This window comes from Leiobunum rupestre, chromosome 3, assembly GCF_980474605.1.
Source record: "Leiobunum rupestre chromosome 3, qqLeiRupe1.1.hap1, whole genome shotgun sequence".
Lineage (NCBI taxonomy): Eukaryota > Metazoa > Arthropoda > Arachnida > Opiliones > Sclerosomatidae > Leiobunum > Leiobunum rupestre.
Window position 1 is genome coordinate 46,076,179 of NC_143386.1, and position 22,257 is coordinate 46,098,435.

The 22,257-nt window shown below is 34.2% G+C and overlaps 1 protein-coding gene across 3 annotated transcripts; it reads right to left on the reverse strand.

Annotated features, from left to right (window-relative positions):
- Positions 1–13,619: 13,619 nt before the first annotated feature.
- Positions 13,620–21,657, reverse strand: LOC149951955 (uncharacterized). 3 transcript variants are annotated; one of them, XM_090168407.1, is made up of 18 exons: positions 21,632–21,657; positions 21,377–21,452; positions 21,227–21,311; positions 21,020–21,144; positions 20,772–20,960; positions 17,779–20,709; positions 17,666–17,713; positions 17,045–17,597; positions 16,612–16,970; positions 16,291–16,538; positions 16,130–16,232; positions 15,865–16,062; positions 15,751–15,798; positions 15,610–15,688; positions 15,455–15,534; positions 15,235–15,378; positions 15,055–15,163; positions 13,620–13,796 (listed from the first exon to the last, which is right to left on the reverse strand). In XM_090168407.1, the coding sequence occupies exons 2-18, from the start codon at positions 21,437–21,439 to the stop codon at positions 13,729–13,731; spliced, it is 5,430 nt and encodes a 1,809-aa protein (XP_090024533.1). In that variant the 5' UTR covers positions 21,440–21,452; positions 21,632–21,657; the 3' UTR covers positions 13,620–13,728. The 3 variants fall into 3 exon arrangements, with proteins under 3 accessions (XP_090024533.1, XP_090024534.1, XP_090024532.1); XM_090168408.1 differs by lacking the exon at positions 21,632–21,657 and having other exon boundaries at positions 20,772–20,954; positions 21,377–21,526; XM_090168406.1 differs by lacking the exon at positions 21,632–21,657 and having other exon boundaries at positions 21,377–21,526.
- Between the last annotated feature and the right edge of the window lie 600 nt (positions 21,658–22,257).

Genomic DNA, 22,257 nt, shown 5'->3' on the forward strand with positions numbered 1-22,257 from the left:
TACAAAATTAATAATTTAAGCCTTCTGCACAAATATTTAATAACAATTTAAAACTTAATTATTCAGATTAGTTTTCATTAAGCGGGGAGTCAAGAACGCGTGGGCACTCGCTCAAACTTTACAAACCTAAATCCAAATCTTCCGTTCGTTTTAATTTCTTTTCAAACAATGAAATTAATGATTGGAATTCGCTCCCCAACGATATTGTAACCGAGAAAAATTATCAGAAATTCCGCTCAAAATTGTCCCTCTTTAACAATGTAGATTTTTAAATAACGTTATTTATGTATTCTTATATCTGGTTTATTCGGTTTTTCTGCATATAAGCCAGCCTTTGGCTTTGCAGTTGTTATTCATAATAAATAAATAAATAAGGTAGACAAATTCCGGGTCTCGGTCGGGTATTGTAAAGAGAGCAAACTCCAGAGAGAATTGTTTTTAAATATTTCGGCGGAGGTACCACTGAGTGGTCAAGACGACCACTAACAGTGGGGTTTATTGAACAAAACTCTACCCTTAGATGTGAAACTGACCTTGAACTAATATGGCAGAGGTTTTTAAGGGGAAAAATCCGAGAAGGCATCCACCAAAAATTATCTCTCTCGGGCCCTCGAGACACGTTTCAGCCGTGAAACGTACCATTAGAGATGTAAGAAACGTTAGGTTCGACAAATAAATTCTGAGTGAAGTTGAGGTTATACACATTATAGGGCGGTTGTAAAGGGCTGCCAGAACGATCCCGACAAAGACTTTAGTCATAGGTAGCATAGAATTTTGTCTATTTAGAGATAATGATCCACTTATGGTAATAGCTGAAGTCGGTTATAGGAATAACGCGTTAAATCGTTCATTCCAAATAAGCTGCAAACCAGAATATTGCGAAATCGGAAAAACAAATAACGGAAATTGTGGGTTCTCGAAATAACAAGTATCTTATATTTAATTAAATATTTATCAATTATATTAATCTTATATTTAATTAAATATTTATCAATTATATTAATCTTATATTTAATTAAATATTTATCAATTATATTAATCTTATATTTAATTAAATATTTATCAATTATATTAATCTTATATTTAATTAAATATTTATCAATTATATTAATCTTATATTTAATTAAATATTTATCAATTATATTAATCTTATATTTAATTAAATATTTATCAATTATATTAATCTTATATTTAATTAAATATTTATCAATTATATTAATCTTATATTTAATTAAATATTTATCAATTATATTAATCTTATATTTAATTAAATATTTATCAATTATATTAATCTTATATTTAATTAAATATTTATCAATTATATTAATCTTATATTTAATTAAATATTTATCAATTATATTAATCTTATATTTAATTAAATATTTATCAATTATATTAATCTTATATAAAATTAATTAATTAAGTATTTTATTGTAAAATTTTATAGTGATCGGGAATTGAACTCGGGTCGCATTGTTACCATACGGATAGTTCACCGCCGAGCCATTGACTTCCTTTAAATATTAAAGTAAAGGAACCATTATGATAAGGCGGTTTTTTTTACTAAACGGATGAATACAATATCTGTGGAATTTTTTTATTGAACTTTGTTTTTTAATTTTTGAGAACTTACTTTTATTTTGTCGTGAATTGAACTGGGAGCCGCTGTGTTATTGATTCCTTTTACGTTGTGTGATAAATCTGTAATATATTATTCAATGACGTTGTTAAACTCTTTAAATGACAGGAGGTTTATTTTTCCGGATACTCTTTTTTTTACATAAAATGTATATGAGTTTTAGGCAAAGGAAGGGTCGTATGTTATTTTTACCTCTCCGAGGGGACAAAGTCCCCTAGGAGGGGTTATACAACGACCGTGTCTGTCTGTGGGTCTGTGGGTGGGTCTGTGGGTGGGTTTGTGGGTGTGTCTGTCTGTCAGGACTGCGAACGCGTTCGCATTTTCGGTGCAAAGTGTAATCACTGCGTACGCAGTTTCTCAAAGGGTTGGCAAAACCACCGTGTGACGGTGAGCGTTAACGGATGCATTTGCGGTTTGGTTTGGATGGTGTTTTTTTCGCTCACCGTCGTGACGGTTTGGTGTATTACGGTTTTTGTAATGTTTATGCGTAGGTTGTGAGTGTTGAATTTGTTGTGTTTGTGTTCTGATGGATGTGCATGTTGAGTCTGTTGTGTTTATATGGGCGTTTTCTCTCCAACTTCTTCTTAATGACTTTGGGACGGACCGAGTGCTGAGTGTAATGCTACCTCTCAACGTCCAATGGCAGGGTTTCCACCAGTTGTACACGGTATTCGTCTTAGTATCAATTTGCGATCGCATCGGGCGGGATTTGAACCCGAGACCTCCTGATTGACAGGCGGACGTTCTACCACAGAACCACCGACACTTGTTACGCCTTATTGAAAATTAGACCTTCAGCTTTATCGGAAGCGTATTTAATAGAGTACGAAATTTTGGTTTAATTGAAATAGAATTGAAATTGAAATTATTGCATCGAAGAAATTCTAATTTAGCGTTTCTCTATTGATTAAAAACAATTGCGCCACCCAGGTTTCGAACCCAGACCATTCGGCTTGGCAGTCGAGCGCTCTACCACAGAACCACCGATAGCTGCTTAGATTCACTGAAATTAAGACAGGCATCGTAAGCATAATAGGTAATAAAGTCTTTTTTTATTAATGAATTTATGAAGGCCTAATCTGGTATTTTTTAAAGGTTAAATCTTGTTTTAGCGCAGTCAGCCGAGATTAGAGGGTTGGTCCACTTTCTTAACGACCTATATATAGTTCTGTTAATTCAAAGGAGATAATTTAACGTTAATTGCTTTAAGAGCTGGCGGTTAGTCAAGTGGCTCTCTGTGCTTTGTTGATGGTAAGGTTTTTGCTTCTTGTAAATACATTTGGTGTGGATATTTGGATATCTACGATTTCTAATGCAGTCAATGATTTCTTGGGTGTGATATTGGAAATTGGACGGCATTGGTCTTTTTCATGTGGTATGCGTCACAACGTCAACAGGAAGTGAACGAGTCGTCCACTACCAGATATCTACGGTATCTTCATCAAGGGCGAGTGTTGAAATAAAATGAGCGTTAAACTTATGATATTCTGAATAAATTAAAATTGGTCGTTTCGTCTCAATTATTTTAATTATAATAAAAATTTTATACCGGGCGGGATAGAAATGGGTTAATATTTTTAACAAATAACTCTAAATTGCGGAGATATATCTTTAAGGGTTATCTCGAGAAATTAATACCACTAGGGACAATTCTTCCGAGGAGAGGTATATTTTGGCTTGCCAACTTGTTACTGATCGAGATAATGTTGTTTTTGTCTATTCTTTGATCTTATATTTTTATCTTTTGTTTTTTGATATTATTTGTTTTCCACGAAAACGTCCAGTTTTGGAGGAAACTTTATAGTGTGTACGTCGTGTTCTTTAGCTTATCTGGTTTCATTATAATAACGTCGAAAATTCCTGTTTGTTAATGGTAAGGTGTCGAACTTCTTGCTATAATTACATTTTCTATTGTTTGGTTTCTAAATTTTTTAAGGAATTTGTTGCTTGATTGCGTTATATTTTTGTAATTTATTTCTATTGTGTGTTAAGCGTAATAGTTCATTTATGAAGAATATATCGAGTTGTACACATCGTGCCCTTACACTTATGTTGGTCTGGTTTTTAACTGGGTCCCCATTACTTCGTAATTTATTTGAAACGTTTTCTCGGCTGATTAGGATGTTTAATGCAGTTCATCAATTGGGTTGGTTTGTTTTTATTTATAAAGAGTTCTAACTATTCCGTCTACGGTCATTTATTGATATACGAGCTGTCGTTTAGTCAAGTGGCTTTCTGTGCTTTGTGAATGGTAAGTTTTTCGCTTCTTGTTAATATATTTTTATTTGTGTTTATATTTGGAAATCTACGATTCTTAATGCAGTCATTGATTTCCTGGGTGTGCGAGTCATTATATGATATTGGAAATTGGATGGTATTGGTCTTTTTCACACGGTATATGTCACAACGTCAACAGGAAGTCTACGAGTCGTCCACTACCAGATATCGAATATAGCTATTCTGCGGTATCTTCATCAAGGGCGAGTGTTGAAATAAAATGAGCGTTAAAGATGCGGCAAGTATTTCGTAAACGAGAAAAATACAAATACCCTCTGTAGATATTTCTTTCATTAAAATTTGCTTCGTATTATATTTAACTGATTAACTTGTTCTGTAAATAGGGTTAATTTCAATTGTGCATTGTTTTAGTACGTCTAACTCGCTGTTGTAACTACTTAATTTATATTATTCTGAATAAATTAAACTCGGTTGTTTCGTCTCAATTATTTTAATTAAAATTAAAATTTTATACCGGGCGGTATTGAACCGGGATCACGTTTTTAGTAAATAACTCTGAATTGCGGAGATATCTTTAAGGGTCGTCTGGAGAAATTACTACCACTAGGGACAATTCTTCCGAGGAGAGGTATGTTTTGGCTGGCCAACTTGTTTTATTTGTAATAAAAGATTTGCTCCTTCGTGTTTTACATATATTTAAAAACTCGAGATTTTAATGAAGTGTTTGCAAAGCATGAAAAATATAGCAGATCCTTTGATTTTAATTGTATTTAGTAACTATAAAAATAAGTCGCTAGCTGATTTGGACCATATATATATTTGATTGATTAAGTTTTTGATTTCAATGATAACTTCATCCTGGCGATACAAAATTTTTAATTACAGCTATGGTTTAAAATCTCTTTAGATTAATAACTGTAAATTCTAAAACGACACATTCAGATTTTACGTTTACGAAGGAAGTGAGTAACAAAATTCATTTCTTGCCGTTAATTTCAAAATTACTGGAAATTTCTCATGCCAAATAAAACTTTCTTCCGACTTGGTATAGCGTATAGGTGGTGCTATTTGTGTCAAGGGAAAATCGGTTAATGATATTTTTTCTATTTTTTTTATAAAATTGTACATTAATCAATTTGATTGTACGGCGCCACGAATACAAAATAGGGATAATGCTTTTGGAATAAAACGTTGTAGTTGTTTCTTTAAGTGTTTGATACCTCCAAGTAGTCAAATCACTATATTGCGGATTGCGTATATGTTGGTCCCAGCCCTATTAGCACAGGCCGGTCGGCTAAGTGCCTGGAGCGAGCCGCAGAGTTGGCAAACTGCCGTGAGTTGGTAAAGTGCCGCATATTTACTTCTTACCGGCACATGAAAAAATATGTTTGCAACAAACCAACAGTTCCCCACCGTTAACTGGAAAACTGCAGGATATCTGCTTCTAGCCGGCAGGAAAAACAATTTTCGGCAGTTAACCTACTTTTCATAACCATTGCTGTGAAATGTTGCACTATGCAACGTATCGTAATCCTTTAGAATCCTTAAAAGGTCAGGATTTTTAGACTTATATCCTATGAAAATATTACTAATGTCTTAATAAATATATAATTAATTCGACTTTTATTTTTTGTAGATCAAATTCCAGAATCCTTTTAAAAAGTTATGATAATGCTGACTGATTAAAATATTAAAATAGACTTGTTGATGGAGATTTCTAAAGGTGCCCATTTGACGGTTTTCCTGATTTACCAATCAGTTCCTTAGATGATTTAGTAGTTGTTGAAAAACTACTGGGGAGCCAGGAAACGAAGAAAATCATCATAATTCTAACGTTCATTTTTTTAAATCTGATGGATATAATATTTTTTTCTTTACTTGGTTAAGAAATTTTCTTTATTTGGAGGAAAAAACTTGGTCGAAGAGTGTTGGAAAAAGTGTTGACGCACCACGTTATCGTTCAATTTCATTGGATTGGCGCGACTGACATATTCATTTAATGTACTTCGAAAGACATAGCAGCAGGGACTAAGTAGAAATTTTGTAGATCCAGGAGGATATTAATACTATGAAGTTTGATCTACGTAAAAAAAAATTCGTCTATTCATTCAGACTGTTGAATTTAACTTAGCGGGATCCAACCAGACCGCGGAGAGCATTTTTTATTTTCTAGCTAGCTACCAATATCGATTAAACTGACTATAGTTTTATAAGTTTAAAGTTTTATTGGGAACTCTAAACCTTTATTCGCGCACCGTACTATAACTATTCTTTCGTACTATAAATGATTACAAAAGTTTTTACTATAAAAAATGGCAATTTTATTATTAACAGTTGGCTAACTAATTTTAGCCCTATGATTTGGGTTGGGACGTTCCAAGTGTCCCCTACAAGGTTTTAAAACGATCTGATCTATTTCGCTGGTTTACCCAGCTTCTATACAAAATTTTCCACGGGAGGGATTTAGGATTTCCTAATCCCAACCGACGCTTCGAAACGTCCAGAAAAGCAGTGGAGTCTCCCGCTACGCTTCTCGACGCTTCTTCGCTTTACAAAACAGCCAATATCCGCTGGCTTATATTACTTAGGAGTGGTTTTTCCCACTGTTGAAATACATTCTTGACGAAAAATAAAATATACAATACAAATATTTCGCGGAAAATTCCGTTACAAATTGATTGACATTTTTGGTTACATTAAATTTTATTAATACACTTAAATTCTATTTTTATTTAACTTAAATTCTACACTTAATTTATATTTTCTACACAGACTGTTCAGTTATTCAGTCGGACATAAAACAAGAGGATGAAACTATCGCTTCGTTAACTTCGGAGACTCGAGGACCGTTATTCGGCTTCCTCCCTGGGTCACGTTGATTTGGACGTTCGAATAGAAGAATCTGTTAAAGAACGGGAGGAAATTAATCGCCGCCAATTCAACGCAACCTTCCGGAGGCCACACCGGAAACCAATATTTCTAATGTTCGCGGTCTAATATCGGATTTTGGATTTCTAGACTCTGAACTTTCTAATGTTCTTGTCGAGCGACTGGGTAGAAACATTTCGGCTCCACGTCTCGTCAAGCTGGTTTTTCCTACTCTGAAACTTAAGTACAATTTCCTTTCGGGAATGAAATCGTTTCGCGCGTCTGATCCACAGTCGTCGCTATCTTGCTCAATGAAGACATCAACAATCTAAGCATCTCAAAGCGGTTGAAGAACTCCGTAGACGTTTAGCCGCTGGCGAGTCAAATTTGATTATTCGTGATGGCGCCGTGTATCCTCGATCAGGACTGTCCCGGAACCGCTCCTCAAAGTTCTGTTATAACCGACTCTACCACTCCAAAAAACGATTTAAACGGGCTTATCCATCTCTGCCTCTCAGTACTTTACTTATCACGCATTTACTACCTTGCTGCACTACCAATCTCTCTACTCTGACATTAAAAAACCGTGTTACTCAATAAATTAACTCCAATACGACACTTTCAGCCAACTTTAACTGTCTACCCTTACAAAAACTTTCTTAAGACCTCTTAAGAAAACCGTATGGAGATTTAGGAGGGTCTAAGGAACCTTAATCAAAGGAAATATTCTAAAGAAATCTTTAAAATATTCTTAAGAAAGTTTAAATAATAATAAATTCAATTATTTTAATTTTTAAAGAGAATATTCACATACATTTTCTGAAAGAATCCTTGAGAAACTATACAGATAAATCCTCTAAAATATTTAAGGAAAAATTCCCAGTATGGTTTCCTAAGATAATCTTAAGATATTTGTAAGACGCATCTCCTAAGTTTTTGAAGGGAATATGCTCGTTAGAGTTTCTTAAGCAATTCTTCAGCTTCCTTAAACAGCAATTCTTTAACGTTTTTAAGGTAAAAATGAACCAACAATTTTATTAAGAGTGTCTTAAGAATTGGCTTGGAGGCATACCTTAAGGTTTTCTAAGGAATATGGTTACAGTTTTCGTTCAGGATACTACAGAACGTTTACAGAATGACTTGGGAGACATTCTTTGAGATTTTCAGATAAATGTGTGAAATACTTTCTTTGGTGATTGTTAGTATTTCCTAAAAAATTACTTTATGCGAAAGTTAATAACAATTAATATACGGCATAAAGAGAATATTTATGAATTTTACTTTTATTTTTAAAAATTATTCTAAAATAACAAACAAGTTTATTGTAAACAAATACTGGTAGGTGACTTTTTATTATATCAATTAAAAGTGGCGTTCCTATCGTTTCAGTGACTTTAAAAGCCGAGGTCGCATCGAAAAACAGTTAATTGGGAACCAACTTTTAACTAGGGTGTTTGAAAGTAGCCCTCTCTCAATAGCCCTAACAAAAACTTTCTTAAGAATTCTTAATAATTTGTAAAGGGAAATTCTATGGAATTTCGTAAGAGTTTTTTTTGGGGGAAATATTGGGAAGTTTCGCACTTTTTTCCCAAGCACTTCTTAAGATATTCTTAAGACAAATACCCAAGAAAATCCCAAAGATATTCCCAAGGTTTTCCAAAGATATTCCCACGGTTTCGCACAGAAATTCTCAAGAAATTACCAAGGTTTTCCAAAGGTATTTGCAGGGTTTCGCAAAGACATTCACAAATTACTCTCAAGAAATGCCCTAGGTGTTCCCATGGTTTTTCCAAGAAATTCCCAGAGTATTCCCAAGAAATCCCCTAGGTGTTCCCATGGTTTTCCAAATAAAATCATACGTTTTTCCCAAGAAATTCCCAAAATATTCCCAAGAAATCCCCAAGGTTTTCCAAATACAATCCTACGGTATTCCAAAGAAATTCCCAAGTTTTTCCAAAGAAAAGTCCCAAACTATAACCAAGTCATTCCCATGAAATTCCCAAGACATTTACACGTTATCCCAAAGAAATACCTAAGACATATCCACATTTTCCCAAAGTATTCCCAAGAAAATTCCCAAAGATTACCAAGACATTTCCCAAATAACTTTCCAAATATTCCCACGTTTTCCCAAGGATGTCTTTAAATGCCAAAGGATTTCCAAAATTTTTTCAAATTAGATTCCACAACGTTCGGCGCATGCGCACGTGACCAATTATATATAATTTTAAATTATTTATATTTCCTTAACTATTCATTTCCGACAATTAATTTTAATGGCAATAGATTCCTTGCACAATCAAAACAAATATATAGTAGAGGGACCTATTCTTCAAATTGCCCTAATTCCGTATCTTTTGTAGACATAGCTTCCGCAAATTAATTTTAATAATTTCTAACTAACGTTTTAGGTACCGAAAGCAGTATTACATCACTGTATAACAATAAGTCTCAACGCGCTCAACTCGTTCTAACTAGCAACGACTGCTTCGACTTCAGGTTTTCTTTTATCGTTTTGTCCGTTAGTTTGGGTTTAGCCACTGTAAAAGGTTAATTGTGAACGTTCTAAAAGTATAAGTAAATGCGAACCAACAACGCGCGTTTTTCATATTTCTTCTAAGCGGCGGTTTGGAAGACGCAGACGATAATATAACAGGGCTACCAGACATGTTTAGGTGCTTCACAACTAGAACGATTTTTCTTATGGCGGAATGCCCGCCGTTTAGAACCGTAGCTTTGGCGAATGGTGAATCTTTTTATTGAAAGGTAATACACAATTTCTAATTAAATTAAATGTGGTTTTGGATGGAAATTAAGGTTTCGTGATACAACATAAATTTATTTAAAGTTTCTAAAAAAGTTATATTGTCAAACAATGTCCTTATACGATTATCTCTCCCCAAAGAGTTCTTGAGAAAATTTTTTCTCAGAAACTACTTCAAGCTCGTTAGGTTTTTCTTAAGAATTCGTGAGAAGGTTTTTGTAAGGGTTAAGGGAGGGGACGATATATATATATATATAAATATAAAAATAATAGAATACACTTGAAAAATGCTCTTGAATGATCTATAAATTGAAGATGTTTCAGCTCGTTTCGATACGAGTGGTTATAGGCGTTGGGGTTTAACGCCGGGTTCGATTCCCGGTGGATGCTGAAACGTAAAGGATTATAAAAAGAAATTGAATGGAAAAATAATATATAACGTATGGAAACCTTAAAATATTTTTAGGGTGGCTTTAGTAATTTTTAGGAATATCCTATGAAAAGGTTAAATAATTTTAAAGGAAAGTGTATGGAATTGGTATGGTTTTTCTTTGGGATGTCTAAAGACAGGGTTCGTACAAAAGTTCCGGAATAAAATTCCCTGACATTTCCAGGTTTTCCCTGACTAAATTGACAAATTTCCCTGACCATTTTTGTAGAATAAATTTATGTTTTGAGGTAAAATCTTTAAAAATGTTAATTATGTATTTTTAAGACATTTTTCAAAAATTTATTTTCAGGATTTATTTTTGGGGTAATTTTAAAATTCCCTTACTATTTCGGACCATTTTAAATTTCCCTGACTATTCCCTGACCATTGGGAATCATTTTCAAATTCCCTGACTTTTCCCTGACCTTTTGGAAACATTTTCAAATTCCCTGACTTTTCCAGGTTTTCCAGGTATTCCAGGTCGTGTACTAACCCTGAAAGAGGATATTTAGAAAAGATATATAACTTGATAACGATAATTTAAGGAATTTCTCAAATCTTTCTAACGAAAAACGTAAGAACTATTTGTAGAGATTTTTAAGGAAAATCTTGAGAATCATTTAAGAAAATTTTAGGGAAGATTACAATACTATCTTAAGTAAATTATTTGGAAATTCTTCATGAAAAAGTGCCAAATTTCTTAAGAAGGTTCAAAGACTGCCCTTAAGAAATTCCTTTTAATTTTATTTACAATTTTTCTTAAGAGGTCTTAAGAAAGTTTTTGTAATCGAAAATTATCTTCCTAAAATTTTTGACTCTCCTACTAGGTACGGAGGTCTCTTCTGAAAGGACAATATTCTAGATATAGTTTTAACCTCCTTTCTGTCCCTAGCCTTCAACCCTTTGGTTGAGCTATCCGTAGTCCTGGGAAAAAGTGACCATTGTGTTGTTCTTTTTCAAGTTCAGTTACGTGGGTCCCATTCTATTTTTGTCCCTCGGTCTAATTTCTTTAAAGGAGATTACGATCGTTTGGCGCCTTCCTTGCCCCCGTTGAATGGTCACTTGTTTTGGGTTCTTTTAACTTGTTCAAATCCTGGTCAGCCTTTCTTGATGTTCTCAAAATTGGTATTACCAGTTTTGTTCCGTTACGTAGGACTCCCTCAAAGCCCAAGCCTAACTTTCGAACAACTCGTAGCAGAGAGTTTAAAAACGAAGCCTGGTAACGATTTCTCAAGGCTAAGAAACGTTTGGCCTCTCCGCGTGTTTTGGATACCCTCCATACTCAGTACCGAGCTGCTCGTAATGCTTTCACTTCCCATATTAGAAATTTACGTCGAAAATATGAATCTAGCCTAACTTATCTAATTCGCGACAAACCTAAAACTTTCTGGGCTCACGTCAATCAGTTTACTGTTTCTAGGGTGCCCCTCTCTTAGCTAAAAAAGCACATTGGTTCTGTTACTGCTACGTTATCTGAGGCTGCTTCGGTTCTCAATGATTTCTTTGCTTCCACGGTCACTTCTAGCAGTTTTCCGTTCGCGTTCTGACTCTCTCACGCTGCAAAGCGACTTAGATGCGGTTGTTCGTTGGGCTGAAGGTCGCAGTCTTTCCTTCAATATTACGAAATGCTCCGTGTAGCATCTGCATGGGCCACCGGAATGTGAATTTTGTGTACAATATCAAGGGTACTCCCATTGTTTCAACGCTTTCTGTGCGTGATCTGGGGGTCTTGATTGACCCTTGCCTTAAATTCTACGCTCATACCAATAAAGTTACCAAACGAGTCCGTTCGGTGGCTGGGCTTATTCGGCGTAATTTATATTTTCGGAACCCTAAAGTTATTAAGCAGCTTTACAATTCGCTCGCTCTCCCGCTTATTGATTATTGTTCCCCCGTTTGGACTCCGCGTTTATCTACCGTGCTCACAGCTTTGCAAAAAGCGCAAAATCAATTTACTAAATTCGATTACAAATTTGATAGGCTCCATGCCCCCTCCCGATTACGTTTACATTCCATCTCTATTCGATACAAAATTAATAATTTAAGCCTTCTGCACAAATATTTAATAACAATTTAAAACTTAATTATTCAGATTAGTTTTCATTAAGCGGGGAGTCAAGAACGCGTGGGCACTCGCTCAAACTTTACAAACCTAAATCCAAATCTTCCGTTCGTTTTAATTTCTTTTCAAACAATGAAATTAATGATTGGAATTCGCTCCCCAACGATATTGTAACCGAGAAAAATTATCAGAAATTCCGCTCAAAATTGTCCCTCTTTAACAATGTAGATTTTTAAATAACGTTATTTATGTATTCTTATATCTGGTTTATTCGGTTTTTCTGCATATAAGCCAGCCTTTGGCTTTGCAGTTGTTATTCATAATAAATAAATAAATAAGGTAGACAAATTCCGGGTCTCGGTCGGGTATTGTAAAGAGAGCAAACTCCAGAGAGAATTGTTTTTAAATATTTCGGCGGAGGTACCACTGAGTGGTCAAGACGACCACTAACAGTGGGGTTTATTGAACAAAACTCTACCCTTAGATGTGAAACTGACCTTGAACTAATATGGCAGAGGTTTTTAAGGGGAAAAATCCGAGAAGGCATCCACCAAAAATTATCTCTCTCGGGCCCTCGAGACACGTTTCAGCCGTGAAACGTACCATTAGAGATGTAAGAAACGTTAGGTTCGACAAATAAATTCTGAGTGAAGTTGAGGTTATACACATTATAGGGCGGTTGTAAAGGGCTGCCAGACCGATCCCGACAAAGACTTTAGTCATAGGTAGCATAGAATTTTGTCTATTTAGAGATAATGATCCACTTATGGTAATAGCTGAAGTCGGTTATAGGAATAACGCGTTAAATCGTTCATTCCAAATAAGCTGCAAACCAGAATATTGCGAAATCGGAAAAACAAATAACGGAAATTGTGGGTTCTCGAAATAACAAGTATCTTTGATACCGTGTTGTTAGGTCCCCCGAAGTGAAAGATGATAACATTGATTAAGAAGCAGCCTATTTACCACCGAAAATTGGGGCATCATTTTTTTCGGTGGTAAATAGCACTGACCGCGCTAGCAAGTCTATTTACCACCGAAAACGAGGTAACCCCGAAAATCGGGGGTAAATAGTCTGAACCGCGCGGCGGATGCTAATTACCACGGAATTTTCCTAGCCCCGATTATCGGGGGTAAATAGGCACAGGCTATTCGCCACCGAAAATCGGGGGTAAATAGCAACGGCGAAAATTTTAGCATCCAAGCCTGGTAAAGATTATTCATAGAAATCTCATAGGCAAATGGGCCAAACGCCGTGGCAGACGATAGCCAGATCTCAGCCAATCAGAGCTCAAAGTGGTTCTGCCAAGAATTTAATGTCACCAGAGAGAATGACGTTACCTATCTCCCGCTATAGTAGCGGATCCAAGGAGGATTATTATCCTCCTTGGCGGAACCACTCTACGGCCTCTCATTGGCTGAAGGTTCAAGGCGAACTGGCGTCAAGCTCGGCCGTAGGCGGCAGCATTCTAGTTACCTATGAGATTTCTATGAGATTATTAGAATTTCGGTATAATTTACGATTTTTTTTCCTTATTGAACAGTTTTGTAATATAAAATTTAATTTTTTTTTACTATTTAACAAGCTATTTACAATATAAAAGAAATTAAATACAAAACTAAAGAAATAAAGCTTTTTCAAATTCAGTCACTGCTCTTTTCATTCAGCACCAATGAAAGCCTTGCAACTTTATGGAATGAAACAATAATTGTTAGCCTATGCCATATTATATTAATCCTGACCACTGTAAATAGCTTCCCCATCCAGCATTATTAGCAGCATTAACAATTTGACCTATGAGGAGAAAATAAAGCTCAGATTAAAATTCAAGAACTTCTTGAGTAAAACCAGAAGTAAACATCTAAGAGAGAAGTTGCCATCCATCTTATTGTAATTAATTTAAAATATGTGCCTGTTTTTTTCATAAAACAAATTTTAAAGTAAAATAATATGGGATAAACACCTCATTATAATGACTTTCTATTTGGTATTTGATGTGCCTAGAAAATATATTTTACATTTGATTTGATCCCCCAAAAGATTTTTATTAATTACCACAAGATACTTAACTCAGCAAACCAAATATGAAATGGTACTAATGGTAGTTCTAATATTAGGCCAAATATTTTTGGTCTCAGCTGGTGCTCAAAATTTGTATGTATTTTTAAAGGAAATAGCATCATCACTAAGCAGTGGTATAGCCAGAAATCCTTCAAACTATGTAAAATACCTGAGAGGGGTCAATAAGGGGTTGAAATTTTAGTACAGCCAAAGTTACGCCCAAGGGGGTTTAACGTGGAAACCCTCCCCTTGTCTATTCCACTGTCACCGAGTGGTGGTTTTCCACTAGGGCAGTGCGAGTAGTGGTTTTATGCAATCCAGTCGGGTTTCGAGTATTAATAAATTTTCATCAGGTAGTCGAGTCGGGATGTCGATTATTTGATTATTTAAAATTTTTCTTCAATTAGTCAGTTAAACCCAATTGGGTGCTCGAGTAGTTAGAAAAATCATTCGGGTACTTGATTAATCGACGAGTTCTATCCGGGTAGTCAAGTAATTAAGAAAAAATTAAAATAGACAACTAGTTACTACTTAAATAGATGTTAGATTAATAAAAGATAAAAATAATTAACAAAACGCTAAACTAAAGAACATTACTCAGATACTCATGGCAGAGAGAGCTCTCAAAACCAAAACCAAAATAAACTAATACAGTCAGCCAATCACTCAAGGTCATTGAAAGGGATGTTCGTTTGGATTTATTTCCCCCGTTTTTCTACTGGCTATGACAAAGAGATTATTGTCGAGTACCCAAGGAGTGGTCAATTACCCGAATATTGTCGGCGGGAAAAACTATTCAGCGAGTTTTACAGTTGGCCTAGATGGATATATCTCTTTTTACAGATTTATTACTTCTGGTATAAATAATAACTGACCAGAAGTAATAAATATCTTTTTACAGATATATTACTTCTCTTATAAATAATAACTGACCAGAAGTAATAAATATCTTTTTACAGATATATTACTTCTCTTATAAATAATAACTGACCAGAAGCAACTTGCTGAATATGTTGTTGTTCTTCAGAACTAAGTTTTAGCATTGTTGTTAGTACTGGAACTAGCCTCTCTCTTTCACTACCTTCTTGCAATGTTATAAACTATGTCGTCGTAAAAGATCGTTTAATAAAAGATGAATTAAGAGTGTTACTTAACTTTTATTAATATTTACCTTAATCATAACATTCTTCAGATACTCTAAGTTTGAAACTATTTCTTCACGTTCCTTATTTCTTTCTAGCCTTCTAATTTCATCCTTTAGCAATCGCACTTGTTCGGACATGCGTTCATTACTGGCCTCACTTTCGTTTAACAGCTAATTTGATTTTTGAAAAAGGAAGTTCATAGTTATTTCTTTATTTCAACAAAATTTCCTTCCAATGAAAACCTACCTCAGCAAGGTGATCGATCTTTCTTTGGGAGACTGCTAAATTGCTTGACAGAGTAGCTGTATCTAAGGGTGTGGTTGGAGCTAAGAAAAGGTGAATTCAACTGAATAAAAACCACTGTCATTTCTGTAACTCTTCAGAAATTTGTGAGCTCTTACAGTTTGGTTCAGAAGTGGGTTGAAGTAATTGCTCTAATGGTGTAAAACCACTTGACGGAATAGTTAATAATGACATTGGCTACAAAAATAAACAGAAATTAAAAGTATGGAATATAATGAGTCCATTATATTGCAGAATACCTTATATGTTGATGAATTTAAATCTAAGGCTTCATTGCATTCAGAACCCTTAGAAATATGTTACTTGTTAATTTTTCAGCAATATAAATGATAAATTTGAGAAAATTAAAATACTTCTCCTTCCTGACGTTCCAAATTAGAAATATCAAAGGCGTTTGAATCATCGTGAAATGAAGACTGCATTGTTTTTTGAGTTTGTTGTTGAATTTCCTTCTGTTTAAATATAAACAACTCTCGTTCAGTAGTATCTAACTGACGTTGTAGTGCGTCTAGTTGCATTTGGTGATCATTTTTCAAGGTTTCAATTTGAATCTGGTTATTGAAAATTAAATTTTGATTATTGAATAATATTAAAAATATTGTAAAAAGTATTAAAAACCTTAAAACTGGAGTTCAACAATTCCTTTTGCTCAATAATGTGGCTTTTCTCTGATTCCCAAATTGCTTGGCTAGATTCCTTATCCTTAGTTAGCTGATCGTACCTTAAAAATTAAAATTTCATTACAGAAAGTTGAAATTTTTATTTTTTGTAATTTTTACTTTTGGGAGCAAAACTCATCCTTATGTTTAATTTCTTGCATAAGTTTATCAATTTTTGAAATAAGGAGGGCATGTTCTTTCTGTAACGTCTCCAATTCCATATTCTTGATGTTCAACTCTTCATTCAGTAGTTCTAATTTATCACGGTGCGCTTCTAATGATTTTTCCAATCTATCCTTCTCTTCAAGCTCTGACGGTAAAGTTGAAATGGGAGTTTGCTTCTGTTTCAAAACACTATGGACTCTAACCTGCAATTGAATAGATCGCAATCAAATATTTAGTCAAATAAGTGTTTTTTTTAAATAAATTTAATTTTTATACTTTATAGCTCTCAAACTCTTTACAAATATTCTCCAGCTCATTTTTAGATGTAATCAATTCTTGTTCCAAGCTGGTGATACGCGATTCAAATGTTTTCGTTGATTTGCTGAAATTTTCTTTGGAGGTTTTTAAAGATTTTTCTAGGAACCCAATCTTCTGTGCTGATTCGGACAACTGAATCTGCCAATCCTCATGACTAGTTTTAGTGTTTTCCAATTCACTTTGAGTCTGTTCCAGATCAGAACTGACTTTGGTTAATTTGGTAGTAGCTTTGCTAAATTCCAGCTTTGTTTTTTCCAGTGTATCTTTTAAATTCTCAAACCTATACTCTTCAGTCAGTCGTTGCGAATTTAGGCGTTCTATCCAAAGAAATTAAATATATAGTCATAATAAGAGATATAGCATATTTATATCATTGAATTTTTCAACTTACCAATTTCATCTTTCAGAAAAAGTTCCTTTTCTTTGTGTTGTTCTATTTCTTTTTGCAATTCAGATATAGATTTATCTTTTTCTTTAATTTTCTCCTCCATATTTGAAATGGTGGTTTCATAATCGTTAATTTCTAGATTAAGAAGTTGGTGTTGTTTTGCCGATTTCAACGATTCTTCTAATTTTTGTATTGTTTGATTATGTGCCTCTTTCTCACATTTCAACTTTACTTCTAAACTCGTAATGCTGTGCTCTAATTTCTTAACCTGTTCAAGCGCTGCTTCGTACTTCTTCTTTTCATTTTCTTTTTCACTCTTCAGCATTATTAATTTACTTTCTTGTTCCATTTTGAATTGTTCGAGACGTATTTTATCCCGTTTCTCCATGTCTAAAGAACTTTGCAGTTTGGAGTTTTCAGACTGAATATGCTCTAATTGCTCCTTCAGGGATATCACTTCATTCACTTTAGAAATGACATCTTCTTCCGATTTTTTAAACTTGGCTTTTAAAGCTTCCATTTCATCCTGAAGTTTATCATATTCAGACTGCAAACTCTAAGTAAAAAACAGCAAATCAATATGAATAACCATAAAATTTAAATTTCTCCGTAAAATTTTCATACTTGGAAATTTTGAATTTGGCAACGTGATAAATTTGATAATTCTTCTTTCTAAATACATTAAAAAAAGGTAGTTATTAAACCTAATAATAAACAAAAAAATTACAAGACCTTACAGATTTGTTGACTTCTACTAACTCTCTCTTCAACTTAAAGACAACTTTTTTCAGCTTTTCAATTTTATCTTTAGAATCATCCAATTCTTTTTTAACCACATCAGGCTGATCCATCTGTATATCATTTTTCATCAATTCAAATTCTTTTATTTTCTCTCGAAGTTCAGAATTTTCACACTGAGTTGAAACTAATTCCTGAGAAAGTTGATTAATTTTTACTTCAAAATCCGAAATAATATTTTTGAGTGAATCCATTTCCGCTTTGAGGATATTGTTACAATCATCCTTTCTTGATAGCTCTTCTTCATATTCATTGATTTTACAAGTGAATGTTTCACACTGCGTTTCAAGGCAGATATTTCTTTCCATCAGAGCTTCATTTTTCTCCAAATGTGGTTTCAGTTTTTCAACTTGCGCTTGGTGTTCTCTGATTTCTTTACTTACTTTCTCAACTTGTTCTTTGAGAAATAGGTTTTCTTCAGAAACTTCAAATCCTATTTTATCCTTCTGAAATATACTTTCTTGAGAGTCTTTTACTTGGGACTCTAAGTAATTATTTTTAGCACCTAACTCCCGCATTTCATCCAACAGTTTTTCATATTCTTCATTTAACGAATGATACTTTGACTGAATTTCAAATTTCTCTTTACAGATACTATCGTTATCTTCATGGTTGTTTTCTAGCATAGTTATTTTATTTAGAAGCTCACTCTCATTTTTTCTCAGATCCTCTAAGATCTTTTGCTGACAGGAAAATGTTTCTGTCAATTTCTCCATCTCCAATGAAATTTCTTCCACCACAGTCACTTTGTTAATTAAAGATTCATTTGTGGTATTTAAATCTGTTTCCAGCTGATTATTAAACACTTTAAGATTGCCCAATTCTTGAGTTACTTGCGTAATCTTCGACTCAAATTCAGCTTTCTCTTTTAAAATAATATCCTTTTCTTGGGATGTTTCTTCTAGAGACTGCAAGGACAGTTCAAGATCCTTTTCCAACTTCATTAAATCTTCAGTTTTATCCGCAAAATTACTTCTCAGGGTGGCCAATTCTTTACCCAAGACATCGCAATCGATACAAGTTGTATTAAGTGCAGCATTATTCTTTTCCAAATTCTCCAACTTCAACTCTAACTTAGTGTTCTCTAATAGGGACTCTCCTAATCGAGCTTCTAATTCAGCACAAAATTCACGAAGAGCTTCATCAAGTTCAAGTTTTTGGGTTAAAAGATCGCGACTTTGTTCGGCAAATTTCAAACGGTCCAATAAGTTGTTGTACAATGTGAAAAGATTCTCCCTATCATCTTTAATTTCTTCCAATTGTTTCTCAAGTTCAATGTTCTCAACTGTCACAGTTTCCAAGTCAGATTGCTGAACATTATGACTTTCTTTTTTTAAAAAGTCTACCTCTTCCTCAAACTCCTTAATTTTTTCATTCCGGTTATCAAGTTCAGTCTTTGCTTGATGGAGTTTGGTAACCAAGCTTTCAATATCTCCTTCTTTTTCAGCAATGACACCACTGAGTTCATCAATTTTATTCAGAAAAATATCCATCTGCAGATGAATACTTTCAACTAATTTAGTTTTTTCATCTAACGCTCCCGTTAATTCTGCGACCTTTGATAATAAACTTCCCTCGCAGGATGACGAAGATTCAACATCATTCAAAGCTGGTTCACTTTGAAACTCGTCCATGGCAAATTCTTTATACTGTTTGGAGGCATTTTCGTTCTCACATTGCTCAACTGGACTAGAATTGGAGGAGCTAGTATCATTATCATTTTGCTCAGTTTTTTGTAATAGAATTCCATTTTTCTCCATTTCATGTGCAAGTTGCTCTTTAAGTGATGAAATTTCTTTTTCATATTCTTCAATCTTCATTTCATCAGTTTTGTTTTGGTTTGATAGAGTCAAGGCTTCAATTTGATCTTTCAATACTGTTATATTATCATTCAGCAATGCATACTCATTTTGGACTAGATTCAAAGACTCTGTTAAAGTAGTAATTTCCATTTCAAGCTCCTGACACTTATTATCCTTTAATTTTAACTCTTCTTGAAGTTCGTTTTGTTTCGTATCACTATTTTCTTTGAGCTTACGAACCAGTTCATTGCTTTCTTCAAGCTGCATCTCCAACAAGCCCATATCACGTTTAACTTCCTTAGTAGTTTCTTCAGCCTCGCTTTGTTCCGTAACAAGACCGTTCATTCTTTCTGAATCTTCTCTTGACCTCGTCTCCAGTATTTCTACTTGATCTTTCAAAAAGTGGCATTCTTCGCGGAGTTCTTTCGTTTCCAGTTCTAGGAACCGTTGCAAGTCCCGAACTTGTTCTAATTCTTCCATGGAATCATCTTTCTGATTAGTTGCTTTCAATAAATCCTCTTCCAAGCTCTGAATCTGTTCCAAGTAATTTGATATTTGTCTCAAAACATAAGTTTCACTGCTGGAATTCTTTTCACCAGTGGAACTTAGCTCCAGTTCTTCAATGCGCGTGGATAAATTTTTATTTGCTTCGCTAAGGTGTGCTTTTTCTTGAGAAATTGTATCTAATTCTTGCTCGAGTTCTTCAAGTTTGTATTGTAATTCTGATACATCAACTGGAGGGCCTACATAATCGTCCTTTTCATTTTCCAGCTCTTCCACTTTTGCTTTCCAATTTTCACAATCATCTAAAGCTGTTTTCAACCGTCTTTTAACATGATTGTAATCAACTTCCAGGGCACTATTCTGATTGGTCAACGTTTCAATTTCCTTAATTAAAGGATCGAATTTGTTTAATAGGTTGGAATTTTGATTCTTGATACTTTCTATTTCAGTTTTCAATTGCTGTATATGGTCATCTTTCTCTTTCAAAAAGCTTTTCAATTGTTTCAATGAGATCAGTGCAGAATTGCGGGCTTCCGTAACCAAAAGAAGTTGTTTATGCTCTTCCTAAAAATTAATAATGGAATGTTTCAAATGTGGCTTATTATGTAATACAAATTTAAACCTACTTCTTTATTTTTGGTTAAATCTGCCAATTCTTGCTGTAAGCACTGGCACATTTCTCCCATGGTAGAATTTTTCATTTTCAAACATTGCAACTGTTCGTCATATTCAAATTTATCTTTACTGACTTTGAAAAGTTCATCTTTTAACCTGCTTAGGTCACTGTCTTTAACTGATAATATTTCTTTCTGTTTCTGTAAATTTAATAATTAGCTCAGGCTTCAACATTCAGAAAACAAAGAACATTTAGTACCCGCATCTCTTCTTCAAATTCTTTCTCATTTAGTTCAAGCTTATCTTCCAATTCACTACACTGACTTCTTAAAGAGGAATTTTCCTCTTTACAGACTTGCAGGGTGGAAATTTGATTATTTAAATCTAAAAATAATAGTTTAGATTGTCCTATTGTGAATCACAAGGTTTATATAATTAAAAACATATAAATTATATGAACAAGTACCATCACACTTGGCTTTGGCTTTTTGCAAAAACACCATCTGCCGCCTAACTTGAGCTACCAAATCCTCATGTTTCATTTCCTCAATCTACAGGAAAATTTATGGTACTTAAAAATATTAACAAATTAAGTAACACAGATAATATATCATACAGGAATTTTTATTTTGAGTTTTGGGTCTGGTGTTCCTGAGCTTGCTTTCACTACTTCATCCATATTTGACACCTTTCTATATAGGTTAATTATTTAGTGGGGTAGATGTAAATGTAGTTTTGAAGTTAAACTAGATAAAAAATTATGGACCAAGGCTTAAGAGAAAGTCTGGTTTTTCGATAACTTCGATCAAAAATAACCATATGGACTGTAATATATACTTGATATACAATAGAAAACTATAAATTTACATACAATAATTACTTTTCTTTGATGGAAAATGTTTTGAAAGCCAATGGAGCACTCGAGCAAAAAGTAAAAACACGTCACCACAAAAAGATGTCTTCACGTGAAAGACGTCTGCTATGTATGTTTTCCTCATACCATCTGGAAAACACGTGCTTAAATTTTGACAGCCAAAGGCCTAATGGGTTATATTTAGACCCTGACGCCACGAAATTTTGACGGGCCAACCCTTTTGTCGGAGGAGGCGTAGAACCAAAATTTATCGGCGGCGTCGGCGTGTATGAAATTTCGTAGAAAATAAACTGTCTTTTATTTGCACTACCGATGTAATTATTGAATTGCGATAAAGAAAGAACTATATTTTTGTTAAAGCTGCAGCCTGCAAAGAGACTGATATCAACGGAAAATCTGATAGCCCTGTTAAAAAATATTATAATCGTCGGCGGGCCTTCATCGACGGCGTCGGGGTCAGTTACATTTCGCATGGATTAATTAACAAGCTTTTCGCGTACAGAAAAAACTAAGGGGGGGGGGGGGGCGCTAAGACATCTTGAGCTATGGGTGTAATAACAAATCATCAAGTCACATGCAAAGCTTAAACGTCAATAAAAAGGTTATCAATCTCAAATAAGATT

Bases quoted from the DNA above. Each gene is read 5' to 3' on its own strand.
- LOC149951955 (XM_090168407.1), bottom strand. From the start codon at position 21,439: ATGGATGAAGTAGTGAAAGCAAGCTCAGGAACACCAGACCCAAAACTC. The intron at 21,312-21,376 runs GTATGATATATT...ATTTTCCTGTAG, and splicing joins AACTCAAAATAAAAATTCCT to ATTGAGGAAATGAAACATGA. The intron at 17,598-17,665 runs GTATGAAAATTT...TTTTTTACTTAG, and splicing joins GCCAAATTCAAAATTTCCAA to AGTTTGCAGTCTGAATATGA.